This window comes from Parasteatoda tepidariorum, chromosome 11 (assembly GCF_982258835.1).
Source record: "Parasteatoda tepidariorum strain Cologne lab strain chromosome 11, Ptep-v5.0, whole genome shotgun sequence".
NCBI classification, from domain to species: domain Eukaryota; kingdom Metazoa; phylum Arthropoda; class Arachnida; order Araneae; family Theridiidae; genus Parasteatoda; species Parasteatoda tepidariorum.
In genome coordinates, this window is record NC_141765.1 from 3,070,789 (window position 1) to 3,085,891 (window position 15,103).

Genomic DNA, 15,103 nt, shown 5'->3' on the forward strand with positions numbered 1-15,103 from the left:
CAGAGGTTGGATCGCCTATTTTTGTTTAAAAAAATATTTATATTACTTTTCTTTAAAAAGGTGAAATATTGTGTTTTTATCATAATTAAAACACGATCTAAAGTTATCTTTTGTTTCTTTTTCTCATATTTACTTTCTGATAGTACTGAAACTTCTGATAGTACTGATTTTTACCACAAAAATTCCGTTTTCTAATTTTGTCACTCTTGAAAAATGTGACTGGGTAAATTCCGGAATGTTTTAGAAAGTTTACTTTCGAAAAATTGATTAAAATTTGATTTTAATATGTACATATTTTAAAAAAACTTATTAATAGGAAAAATAAGCGACTAAGAACTTATTCAAACTTGAACGCAAAAGATCTATTTTTATCTTTTTCTAAAATGGTAATAGTAAAAATTTTAATTCGCCAATTTCAAACTTGATCTAAAAAGAAAAAAAAATAGACACTAAATCTCAAAAATTTACATTTACAATATCATTTTTAGTATTTTGATGAATTCTTGAAGAATGTCTCAAAAATGTTTTTTAACTAGGAATACATCAAGGATAGAGTTTAATTTAAGTATTTATCAAATATCTGAACTTGATGTAGCTGCCCTGAGTTCTGATATTTGTGTTATGAAACTTTATGAAGCTTACATTTGAGCTTTGTAAAGCATTTGTGAAATTTTGAATGAGCTGATTTTTCCTTTAAACTTTGAAATTATAGTAAAGAACACAACAAATCCAAATGATCAATAGATTTCAATATAAAGATCGGAGTGGGTACATTATAATCGAGACATTACGCAACGGAACATAATACCTTACTTGAGCCTACCTCTTACAGATAATGGACTCTCCTATTTAACATCACGAGTGTGCTCTTTGACAGGAATGGAATAGCTCCATCTTAGCTGGCAATTTAATTTAATGTTATCACGATACTTTCAAATCAAAAACAGTGGAGTTAGATAAAGATTGAAGGTGCCGAAGATCGTACAGAACAAGTTACAAGAAGCTGGCAGAAATCTACATAAATCTGCCTTTCAAAGCAGTGGAAGGGTGGTCTTCAGCGAGTGTCACCAAAATATGGTAGAATTGCGCATCATCAGCTATATAACGTATAACAAGCTTATCATCCGCATATGATTTAGGACAGAGATTCTTCAGGCTGTTGACCAGCCTATATTGACTGTCAACATAACAAGAGCTGCTAAAGATACTCTGCGACTTCCATATTGCTGTTATTAAACAATACATAAGGATGGTGACTACAATGAAGGACAATATAGCTTGGCAACATTTACCTCTTGTGAGAGCAGTAAATAAATAATTGCCATCATAAAAGTTACAATTCTTCTTATTATAGTCAACATTCTCGCTACTTCCTAGTTTAGACAAGGGTGGTCACAGAGATTATAAGCCTTCACAATTTTGTGACGGCATGACAGAGGCACACTGACAGCTCTTCCATCTCTGAAAAACTTGTACGCATCGCTCTGAAGCTGGGTAGGTTTCACGCCACCATCGGGGACAGGGACAGGACCAGGCCCGTAGCCAGGGGGGGGGGCCGTCAGGACAAATCCCTCCCCCCGAAATTCTTAGATTCAAACTTTTTAGTCTTTCTTTGAGCCTCCCAGTAAAAAGAAAAACAGAAACTGTCGAATCAAACTTTTTCCCAGTACACCACCTTCGCTAGTGCATCAACTTCACTTGACCTTGTGGCTCATCTTTCCTTCGGTCAGACTCCTCCTCCGAAATCAATTGTTTTTCAGCATATTAATTTATGCAATTTTTGAATCTACGTAGATTTCATTGACATCGAAAACCTCATGAGAGGAATGGAAGTATGGGCATCTAAGTGGAACCTGCGTGAACCCTTTAGTAGACCAGATACGGCACTTTCAGCAATGGAAGAATGTGACAGTATCTTCTTCCCAAACATTTATTGCTTGTTATCAATATTGGCTACGTTGCCAATCACCACAGCAACTGCAGAAAGAACTTTTTCTACTCTTAACCGCGTAAAAACAGCAACAAGAAATGCTACTAAAGAAGAAAGGTTAGCAGGGCTAACTTTAATAAGCATATTTCGGGACATTCCGATTTGTCCTAAAAAAGTAATCGAAATATTTTCTTCAATTCCCCGTCGCATGTCTTTGTACACTTTGTTTACAAATTGATTATAATTATTATGCAATATTAATTGAAAAATAATTATTATGTAATATTTTTTAATTACTAGTTAAACTTTTTCAAGCAACAGAATAAACAATATTTGCTACAATGTTTTTCCCCTACTTTACATGTCTGAAACTGTCCTTGCTTCTTACCATATCCCCCCCTCCGAAAAAATATCCTGGCTACGGCCTTGGACAGGATCCCAGTCTTAAGTGCGAAAGTGCCTTAATTACTGAGCCATTCCATTTGTTGTAATCCAAAAAGATTTAATAAAAAAACTTTCAGTTTCTTGGTTAAATCTTTTAGAGAAACTAAAATTATTTTGAAAAAATGCTTTTTGAAATATATAATTTTTAATAATTTTTGGATTCGATCGAATGTAGAGTGATGTGTACACATTGAATGTTGTTTAAGAACTGGATAAGTATTAACTGTGACAATTATACATCTTAAAAGCATTTGGTACTCCTCGAAAAAAAAATTAAAACATGATAGAAACATGCCTTGCTCTAGTTAGACGAAAATAAAATGAGAAAACAAACAATAAGTAATAAAAGGTGAATAGTGTACTACGGAAAATCTGAATAAGATATAGATAATGCATGCCATTATCTGTAAATGCTGGGAACAATTTTACGATGATTCACGGACATAACAAAGCAAACATTAAACTAAAGACTTATTTTTAAAATTAATAAATCTAGTACAGTACTTCAATGAGAAAAACATAATGTGTTTTTATGTTAGTCTCTTTTTTTAATATACCCCCTTATGAAAAAATCGAGGTATAAATGAGGTATAAACGAGGTATATTTTAAAGGTATACAGGAGGTTGTTATTTAAATACGTCATTAAAGTTGAAAAGGGTGCGAATGAATACATCAAAATCAACCTCAAATATACCTTATTATACCTCCAGAGGTATATATGTATCAACCTGAGGTGTTTAATTTTACATCTGTGGAGAGGTAGATATTTACTACTTTAAAGTGTTTCATTTTCAACCGTAGGCTATTACTTATCAGCCTGAAGTATATTTTTTTACACTTGTGGAAGTATTTATTCAACAACCTAAGGTGTGTCATTTTACACTTCAGGTTATTATAAATCAACCTCTGGTGTATTTTGTTCGACTTCAGGTAATTAGTTTTCAACCTCAGGTATCTAATTTTATGCTTGTAGAGGTATATATTTTTCATCCTATGGTGTGTCATTTTACACTTAAGGTTATTATAAATCAACTTCAGGTATATTTAGTTCTACCTCTGGTAATTATTTTTCAACCACAGGTATCTAATTTTATGCTTGTAGAAGTATATATTTTTCAACCTATGGTGTGTCGTTTTACACTTCTGGTTGTTATAAATCAACCTCAGGTGTATTTGGTTCTTCCTCAGGTAATTATTTTTCAACCTCAGGTATATAATTTTATGCTTGTGGAGGTATATATTTTTCAACCTAAGGTGTGCCATTTTACTCTTCTGGTGGTTATAAATCAACCTGAAGTGTATTTTCAACACTTGGAAAGGTTATTTTTTATTAACGCCATGTGTTCCATGTTCTACCTTAAGTTATTATTTCGTAACCTCAAGTTTATATTTTTGCATTTTAGAAGCATTAATTTATCAACCAAAGATGCGACATTTTGCACTTCAGGCTTATGTAGCTCAACCTAAATTTTTTTAGCACTTACGAATGTGAGGTGCTATGCGGACCACCTAGTTTATTAATTTTTAGACTCACTATATAAAAAATATAATGTATATAAAGATATTATACATATATATTATATGAAGAATAATGTATATCATTAAATTTTTTTCACTAGTAGAGATCATTTATCAACCTGAAGTTTTTAATATTAAACCTTCGACAGTAATTGCTTCTTTTGTTAAGCTATAAAAGAAAGTTTCAAATGCATAATTCTTCTATAATTTTAATAGATTGAATTAAATCATCTTAAAACAACACTTATCCAAATTCTACTGTTTTATTGACAGTTAAATTATAAATGCTATTGTTAAATTATTTATGGGAACTCATACTCGTATTTTTAGAAGATAGTTGTCTAAGGTGCTTGAATTTTTAAAGCTATAAAACTACAAATTTCAATAATTAGTCAGCTGAAATTCAAATTACTTTTATTTAAAACTAAAATTTAATTTTTTTTACAAACCAACAAAATTATTTTAAACACTGTTTCCGTCTACATGTTGAAACTTGTAATTATTGGAACCTAAGAGAAAAAAAAATACGAGTTAGTAAGAAAGTTATATTTACAATAATAGTGGTAGGTTTTGAAATATTAAAATATTAGAAATTGTTTTTTTATGATTTAAATTAACTGGATGAAATTAATTTTCTTTTTTAGATAAATAGTATTACTCTTCTGCCATTTCAATTCAATCCTCGTATTTAAAAAGCATGACAGGTATCACAGCCACAAAATAAAATACACTGAAGATAGTACTACCTTTAGCAACATTTACAAAAATTCAGATACATAATTCCAATCTTATTTTGAAATTTTAACACTTTTTATTTTTTTATACATCTGGTAACATTAACTTGTAAGTTTGATAATTAGATTTTCTTTCTTTGTTTTTTTACAAATCTTTAAACTCAATATACCAAGTCTATATTTTTAAACTTTTTGTCAGACTTCATGAAACTAATAGCTTTTTTTAAATTTTTGAAGCTGATTCTGAAAAGGACTTACGTTATTGTCAATCACATCAGAGTTTCTTAAAAGATAGTTATTTTAAAATTTTTTAATCAATGTAATCAAAAATCAACAATCGTTTAATAAATTAAAAATTTTATGTTATGTACCAATTTTTATTCTTTTTTTACACTCAATCGAATAGAACAAACTACAAGCTGATAAGGAGCATTTATTTTAAAATTGTGAGTAATTTTCATATGAAGAAAATGTCTAAGAGAGAATGATTTGAAATAATACTTTTAAAATAAGTTGAGTATAAAATCTCCTATATAACTTATAATACCGAGCAGAATAAAACTAATAGTTAGTTGTTACAAACACTTGTTTAACTATAAATACACATCCCATAGGATGAAATTCCAAAAAAAATGCATATTACTTTCAACAATAAATGTTTTTATTTGCAATTGATTTTATTCAATTCCGGATTAAAATTGCATACTATACTGACTCATTTCTAAAAAATTTAAGATTTCCGAAATTCGCAGGAAGTAGTAAAAGTAGTGAAACATAAACAGCTGCATAAAAATGCTCGTAACCTTGAGACAAATTGTCATATAAACTTGAAATCGGGTTTAATTTAATTCTGCTCAATATTCTAATAAGTAATAACAATATACTTAGTAAATAATTAAAGTGGGTAAATTGCGAAAAAATAACATGAAGTGAAAATAGCAGTTTTATGATCAAACATGAAGATGTGAGCTAGTACAGTTATTAGTTTTCAATAATCAAATATCTAGCACACTATTCTTATCAACAATTACATAAATTCTGTAGTTAATTAGTAGAGATTACTTTTTCTTTTAGGTATAAATTCAGATCTATTTCCTAGGGCAAGGCTGAGCAGTAGCTTGCTAGTCTCTTCGTCTGCGTTGCTGCGCATGTGCTATTTACAGCCAAGATCATCTCAGCAATATCAGGGAACTGGGGATAAGCCTTGTAAATATATATATACAGTGGTGGCCAAAAGTGTGGACACTTTTTGAAAGTTTCATGTTTTTCAACTTTGTGTGCTTGTGGAATATATAAATTTTCACTTAAATACAAACATTTATATATCAAATTGAAGGTAATTTAATGTAGAATTTAATTACTAATACAGTATTACAATATCTGTATTACAAAAAAAGTTATGCAATTTGTAGTAAGATCTATCTTAGATTTGCATTTTTTTAAAATGATACTTACACAATCAATACTTAGTAGGATAACCCTTAATTTTTAAGACAGCTTCACAGTTTCTTTTCATCGAGTGAACGAGTGTTTGGAGTTCCTCTTTCGTAATCACATGGTGCCAAGAATCAATTATAGTTTCACTTAGTTGTCTTTTATTGGATGGACGTTTTTTTCGTACAAGAATTTTCAAACGTCGCCACAAATTTTCAATTGGATTGAGATCAGGGCTGTTTCCTGGCCATGGTAATATATCCATGCCTTTATTTTGAAAGCATGCTTTGCATACTTTTGCTGTGTGGCATGGAGCTGAATCCTGCTGAAAAATAAATGGTTCGTTGTTGGGGATGAGATCCCTGATGGAAGGTATCAATTTTGGTTTCAGGACAGTTTCGATGTATTTTTTGGCATTCAGGATGCCAAATCAGGCCGAAAAAAGTGCACAAGTGCTACTACCGATAGAAAAATTAAATGGCTATGCCTTCAAGATAGAAGAATGTCATCAGATGCCATTAGATGTGAAATGAATGCAGCTGGTATTGCAGTAAGTTCAAGAACAATAAAAAGAAGCTTATCAGGATTTGGACTACAAGCTAGAATTCCAAGGAAAAAACCATATTTAAATCAAAAGCAACGCGAAAAACGAGTTAAGTCGGCAAAAGAAGACATTAAATGGTCAGAAAATCAATGGAAGCAAGTAATCTGGAGTGATGAGAGTAAAATATCGCTCTTTGGAAGTGATGGTGGAAAATACGTGAGACGTAGAGTAGGTGAAGCCCTTCATCCTGATTGCATTGACGCAACTACTAAAACTCCAACAAGTGTCATGATTTGGACATGTATATCTGCAGATGGTGTGGGCCGAATTCAAGTGATTGATGACATCCTGAATGCCAAAAAAATACATCGAAACTGCCCTGAAACCAAAATTGATACCTTCCATCAGGGATCCCTTCTCCAACAACGCACCATTTATTTTTCAGCAGGATTCAGCTCCAAGCCACAGAGCAAAAGTATGCAAAGCATGGTTTCAAAATAAAGACATAGATATATTACCATGGCCAGGAAACAGCCATGATCTCAAACAAATTGAAAATTTGTGGCGACGTTTGAAAATTCCTGTACGAAAAAAAAGTCCATCCAATAAAAGACAACTAAGTGAAGCTATAATTGATTCTTGGCACTATGTGATTACGAAAGATGAACTCCAAACACTCGTTCACTCAAAGGAAAGACGCTATGAAGCTGTCTTAAAAATTAAGGGTTATCCTACCAAGTATTGATTGTGTAAGTATCACTTTAAAAAAATGCAAATCTAAGATAGATCTTACTATTAATCGCATAACTTTTTTTGTAATACAGATATTGTAATACTGTATTTATTATTAAATTCTACATTAAATTACCTTCAATTTGATAGATAAACGTTTGTATTTAAGTGAAAATTAATATATTCTACAAGCACACAAAGTTGAAAAACATGAAACTTTCAAAAAGTGTCCACACTTTTGGCCACCACTGTATATATATATATATATATATATATATATATATATATGTATGTATATAAAGTTTATATTGTATACATATAAACAATATAAACTTCGCAACAAATATCCAAGCGATAATCATACAGCTATAGTAGTAGAACTTCAAAGCATAATTGCTATTTAAGAATTTATAAGAGAAATTATGAACATTTTACTCAATTAATCAGCTTGCATACTGCTACGTTAATACATATACATTTAAGCAAAATAAAAAGAATAGTTCTATTTGAATAAATTTCGAACAATGAAATATGCTGTGCATAACCTACTGTAACGATCCACCAGTAACGTTACCCTAAACAGCGACGAGAAATATTTCGATTGCTAAGCCTTCAACGACAGCCTCTAAGAATATCCTCCAACTTAAATTATTTAAGATCAGGACGTGTCTTTAAAACAAAAATAATAAAATTTAAGTTTGAAAATTGAAGCATATTTGATTAAAAGTGATAAAACTAAATTAATAAATGTCAAGCACACTAATGACTTCATATACCTCAATAAATACCTTACTCTCTTCAGTAGAAAAAAGGTATATTTTTTTATACCTCGTAAATACCTCACTCTCATTAGTTGAAATAAGGTTGATTTTTTTAAACCTTATTCAATGCCTCTTTTGCTACAAGTGTAAGAAGAACAACCTCGTATACCGTGAAAATCACCTCATCAGCCTGGTTGATTTGAAGTTGATTTTTAAACAACCTCAAAATAAGCTGAAGTATATATAAAACAACCTCGTACACCTTAATTACAACCTTTACGAGGTATAATTTTTATTGCTGTTTTCTCAGCAACTTCAAATATACCTCAAATCAACCTTGATACCTCAAAAATAAATCAAGTAAACCTTAAATAGGGGCCGCTACCAGTCACAAGAAAAACCTGAAAAAATTAATTTTGAATCAATCCCTCTCAATCAGAGCACTTATTTGCATTTGCCATCTTGATATCTTGCAATTTCTTATATTGATTTAGAAATGAATTAGTTTTCAAATGATTCTTATCTAAATTATTATAATAATAAGTGTCCTGTTTAAACTTATGTGGTTTTGTGTTTAGATAAATGTCGAAAATGTCTTACTGCTCCTTTAAAATTTTGAAATATGTATATATACGTCCCTCAGTAAGAGCACAGTTTTCAGTAGAGCAAGGAAATCTAGAATTACTGGCAGCGGTCAGTAAGTACTGAAAGACCGAAAAGATGGAAACCGAAAGACCGAAAGATGAAAAAAAATTCCAATTCACATCGCATTTTAGGAGAGTCGGTAAGGCATATGGGTGATTCTCACGAAATATGACAATTTACAGTCTCTTGCTTCAAGATCTAATACTATACTACTAAGAGAACTTTTTCTAATAAATTTTAATAAATAGCATAACTGTTAGTATTTTAAAATGACCCTGTACTAGCATTGACTGTTTTTTATATTTAAAAAATTTAATTGAATTTCAAAATGTCATTTTCCTGGTATGTGGCAAACGATATTTCCAATCATAACTAGCTTTAAAACATCCCATACATTTTTCAATATCTAATTTCTTTTATCTCAACCGTTGTAAGCATTTCTAGAATATATGCGGAGATTATTATTTACGAAAACTTTGGTGAAAAAAAATTTTTCTGTCAAAAATTTGTTTGTTACAAGAAATTCCTGGCTGCTTTTATTTAGTTATTTATAACCAAAATAGATAGCGCCAGCAATCAATATCTTATGTTAATAGATTAATTAGAATACCATCCTATCTTATTGCATGAATAAAGTACATAGTTTCTAGTTCAAAACCTATTTCAAAAAATTTTTCAAGATAAGTAGGTTCTTATGTTGTCATTTTCCTGTATTCTTGAAGTCATTAATAACATAAACTATATAGGTTTACCTGAGTTATTTAAAAAAATCCTGTTGTTTTCTGCTGAATGTAAACATCTTTGGCGGAAATGTTAAATTAAAGTAAAGTTAAATGCTATATAATGGCAAATTGTCATTATCCTGGCTGTCGTTTTCCTGGCTTATGAATGCCAGGCCATTGAAATAGTTGCCAGAAAATTTTTTAGACAGTTGAACGTAAAGAGAGAAAGCAAAATATTAACCTAATACCAAGTTTATGTAAGATTGTAATATGCTTGAAGGTAATCAAAGTTATTTATTTATTAATTGATTGATTATTATACACAATTTTATTCTGTACATATCAGCAACAAAAACATTTTTGATATTTTCTACAGTGGATAAAATAATAAGTTTCAGCATTTCATGGTCCATCTAATGCAAAGGCTTAAATTGAGTTACTTGCTATTAGCTTAAAATGACTGTTTTTTTAACTTCGAAGCTAATATATCATTTTCCTGACATTCGAAATTTGGTGAATTTCTATCTTATTTTTTTTCTTGAGCAAATGTCAATAAACTACACTGCTGTCAGTAAGAAATTAATAAATGTAACTAAATAAATACACAAAAAAATTAGATTATTTTGAAGACTTTAAATTTGAAAAAATTTCCGAATTGTCATGCTTCCAAAGAATCACCCTATATCACTTTATCAATAATGCTGAAACTGACCTTTTGCGATGTACCGTTTTTATGAAAATACTTATGATATCGCTTTGAAATTTTTGGGGGATGATTGAGATTTTATCAGTTGTGATAATCTTTTAGCGTTAACAAAATTACTTTTTGAGTTATGAAAAATTTTTACTCAAAAATTATTAAACTTTTTGAAAAATCAAAAGTTCTCAGTTTATAATTTGTTGAAATATTTTTCCAAGTATATGTATTAGCAGTTATCACAGTGTATATATGTATCAGTAAATATTCTGTGAAAAAAAGAACTGAAGCAATATCTTGTTTAGATGCTACATCGTACATCGTACGAGGTCGTACATCGTACATCGAGAAAAGGTGCATCGAAAAAGGTCAGTTTTAGAATTTTTGGTTAGCCCTACCGATTCCGCTTAAAATATTCATAAACATTTTAAATAACATTTGGCATTTATTGAATAAAAATTAATATGATATTTTCATGAAGACAGTATTGGAAATATTAAAATATATTTACTAGTGATATTATTCGTTCTATGTTTATACTTGCTAGCTTTATGCTTTAAAAAAGTTTTTTCTTTTGATCTTTGCGTCTTATTCATCGTCTATCAAGCTGCTTTTTGGTTAATAATTTAGCTTTTTTTCTTCTCAAATCATTCTCAAAAACAGTTTTTCTGTATTCGCTTAGGCAATGTTTTCAATAAATTAGTGAAATTTATATTCAGAACGGGCGTAAGAATGCAGCAAACGAAGCATTTACTCAGATCCCACATTTCTAAAAGAGCCACGCACTAGTTATATTAAAAGGTGTGTTTATAATGTTAGTAAACATTCAGGTTTTTTCTAAGTAATTTTCAATGTTATAAATTTGAAAAAAAATGTGATTTCCATTGAAAGAATTAGTTTTTTTCATCCCTTTTTAGCAATGTTCTAACGTGTAAGAGAAGTCAGAGTCTTTTTAAAGATATTTTTAGCATTGAAAATCTTAAAAATGTCTTTTCCATTTAAGGCATATAGATAATAACCTAAACATGGCTGTTAAATTCAGTCATATTCCTATTTCTGGGTCATTCTCACTGAAAAGGTATAAATAGACTAAAACATTTTCTTGAATTAAAGTAATTAAGAAAGTGATAAAAATTACATAAATGCCTCTATTTATTTTTGTTATATGTCCTTATAATAATGGTCAAGTTTTCTATTTTATTTTTTACCAGATTTAAAATATTTTAAATTCTGCCTTGTCCACGGAGGAGATGTAATAGTCAAAGGAGGATACATTTTATGTTATAAAATATCAATGAAGACTAATTCATTAATTATTGGGTACAACTGATATGAGTTTAACATAAATAAGTAAATAATAAATAATATTTCATTATTAGAGATTGAGCTACTTCCGATTAATCATACTGCTATGAAAGGAAGCATCCATTTTTAACCTAGGTGTACAATTTTTAAGTAACTCTTACTGAACAGTAATAAATTAAAATGTAAAGACTATTGAAATAAAAATTCAGACTCCATATGAAAGTTGAGGGTACTCTTTCATGAACATTTCATGCAAGTTAAACATACTGACTTCCAAATAACGTTTTTTCTTTTTATCTTTTCTTCTTGTTATTGTTTCTTTTTTCCCTGGGCACAAACGGCTTGCTCTATCAATTTCCAGAAATTTAAGTACATTTAATCACGATTTTTCTGTTAAATCTTTTTCTGATACAGATTTTGAAGTTCCTTGCTCTTTTTTTTTTTACTTTCTTCAAACAATATAGGGTTTTCTTTTAATTTCTGACTAGCTTGTCTCATACTAAGTTTTTTCTGCTTCCTTCTCTTTTGCATTTGAACATTTGATTGCTTTCTTTTTTTTACATTTCGGTTTTGCCATTTTTTTCCTAAAATTTGAAGAGAAAAAAAATCTTAAACGTCACAGAAATTATTTAGAAAAATTGCCAATATTTAATTCTCCGATAAGAAAAAGTTAAGCTTAATTGATTTTCTTTAAAAATACAAACAAATTAACACATTTGTTCCTTTTTAAAAAATATCAATTAAAAGAAAATAGTTTTTTAATTATTAAAATTGTATTATGGTTATCTAACACATTGTCTCTTCCACTGACTGTGTCTTCTCCTCCGTGGACTTGTTATGTCCACGGAGGAGACAAAACTAGTTCTTGAATTTTACTGATTTTTAATTTTAAAGTTACAAAAATGGGGCAGTTCTTTTTATTAAATATACTATTTTTGCAATTGAAAATTCATCTATCAAAAATAAAATAATTTTCTCTTACCTTCTTTATGATGTCCACGGAGTATACGGTGAGAACTTTGCCAAACCCCAGTTGAACACGACAATCCAAAACTGACACCAAAGAGAACAAAAACAACTGATAGTTAACATTAGAAAATGGAATGGTTACCTTTCCCAGCAGCTGTCTTATAAGGATTTCGTATATGCATTTTTTATTGCATATTTACCGAACTATATTAATTGTCCATGGAGGGAGATTTCATTTTTGATGGACAAAGTTTACCAGTAATTTATTTAAAAAAAATAATTTAAAAAAAAATATTAAATAAAAAGTTACTATAAACATTTAATTAGGTAAAACTACAAAAATCATTAAAATGACATTTAAATTGTTTAACAGCCATTAAAAATTATTTTGTGTCACAGACGCTGGGACGTCCACGGAGGGGATTTTGAAGTTATGTTTATCATAAAATAAGAATGAAATATTAAATGCATTTAGCAGAAATGCATATGATTTGTTAGTTAGAACTTTACGAAAAATGATGAAGAAAAATATTAAGAAATCTGCTGTATTTCCTAATATTTATTACTAAGGGACTTAAAAAATGACCTTTTTGTGAGAATGACCCTTCTATGGGCCTTGCACAGTAAAACTGATCAAAATCCAAGTAATGGAATTAGAAAAGGAAATATCAAAATATTTTTAGTTGATAATTTAGACGAAATCCTTAACATGTTTTTTCAAAGCCAAGGAAAATGAAAAGTCACAGTTTAAGTGCCTCACACTTGAAGCAAACTGCAATTTTACACAATTTTGTCGTAAAGAATTATCTGGGCTTTAAAGCGGACAAATAACTAATATATTTAAACAATTATTAAACTTTTTTTAAAAATTTTCGATTTGGTGATATTTTCCGCCCAGATGAAAATTATCAAAATCAATGTCTTATTTTCATTTTCTTGAGAATTTTTATGACCTTAGATAATGTAGCATTGGAGTAAGTTTTTAAATATTTAAAAATTAGACATTTTCAAAACGTTTTCCACTTTGATATTTTGAAATATTTTCTGAATAAACATAGAGGGCGCTTTAGGCTAAACTTGACCTAACAGTCATGAGAAACTGTTGTAAACACACATGAATTGTTCGATAAATCATTCATTATCCCTCAGACTAAGATTTCGTTGTTTTCCTCTTCCTGTAACGCAAATGCGAGTTAGTTCCCTCAAAAAAGTCCTCCACGAAGGAAAATTTCTCCCAATACTTGATCCAAGATACCTTTTGTCTACTGGATTGGGTTCGAAATTACAAGGCTACGGAGTTAACATTAGTAGACAAAAACCCAAAATTGGGTTGGCTATTCAACGATGGTTATAAAATAAAATCATTCATTAAACTGAATCAGTATGATAAATTTTAAAATAAAATATCAGAAAAACATGAAGTTTTTTTGTTTTTAATAATGAAATTTAAAAAAAAAAAATAAATAAATTATTAACCTAGCTAATTATAATATGCAATTTATTTCTATAATATAGATCGGACCTAGTAGAACCCAGGGACAGAATGAGGGACCTAGCAGAAAGAAAAGATTAAAAGGGTCCTAAGCGATGTTTTGTTTAGGGCCTGGCAAATTCTAGCGACGACTTTGTCGATAACAATTATAATATGATATTTTTTTTCTATTTTGATTGGCAACAAATAGTGTATCCCAATAAAAAGAAAAATCTTATGGTAACGAAAACTTTCTCCTAGCATTTGTGAAAACTTTGTGATGGATTTTTTGTAGCTTTGTGAGGTTAGATTGAAGATGCGCGCGCCTTCTGGTTTCTCCTCCGATTGGATGAAAGAGTAAAGAACATTACCCGCCTCTCGATTGTTGAGTTCAGTAGAAGAGAATCTCTCTAAGTAACAACATGGAACGAATACGTTGTCTTCCGCGAATCATCTTATTCCTTTTTTACATCAAATCTCTACCACGTAAGTTTCTTTTCACAACAATCACTATTTTTATTTGCATTGGAATTCAAAAATATATATATTTATAGCAATATATAAGTACATGGAAGCGCTAAATTTAAATTTTATCATTTAATAATTTCACATTTGGTTGCGCATCTCTGATAAAATACAGATTGCCTAGGAAAAGAAATAGAACTGTGCTTAGGTAAGCACTAAATAAATTTTAAAAATTCATTCATCACAGTATTTTGACATGGTGTTTTTATGCGAGTATTTTTAAAAGTATTTGTATTTTGACATCTCGAAATGAAATCGTTGTTACTTAATGATTCATGAGAACAATGTATCAAACAACAGTATGTAATAAAGTATCAAATAACATTTTATAATGTGTACCATACGAAACTTGAATAATTTTATAGCGAATCCAAGAATAAAACTTACTTTGTACTGACTGCGAGTTAAGTTGAAACCATATAAAAAATTTATTGAAAAGTCAAAATAACTTGTAAAATTTGAACTATCTATCGATATTTAATTAAAAATATCGCTAAGTTCTACTAGTTTGTTCAGAATAAATAAGCGATAATTCACATTTTTATTAGTTTCTATCTAGTTACGTTACATCATGTAAAAAAAATTTTTGACAAATTTCCTATTATCAGTGTAAATTTGGAGAATTGATTTTCGTTTCTCTAATAACAACATAACAATTTTCTCACATTTCT

The 15,103-nt window shown here is 29.6% G+C and overlaps 1 protein-coding gene across 4 annotated transcripts in view; it reads left to right on the forward strand.

The window, feature by feature from the left end:
- The window catches only part of LOC107455558 (uncharacterized), a 309,855-nt gene that overhangs the window by 36,002 nt on the left and 258,750 nt on the right, over nt 1–15,103 (forward strand). For 2 of the 4 annotated variants that reach the window (XM_087155503.1, XM_016073175.4), the window contains exon 1: nt 13,881–14,393. The exons of the other annotated variants lie outside the window; for them this stretch is intronic. Coding sequence is in view for 1 of the 2 variants with exons in the window: in XM_016073175.4 (XP_015928661.1) it covers nt 14,330–14,393 (64 nt within the window). In the remaining variant the exon portion in view is untranslated. Of the gene's footprint in view, nt 1–13,880; nt 14,394–15,103 lie in introns of those variants that run through there. 4 annotated transcript variants of the gene reach the window in all.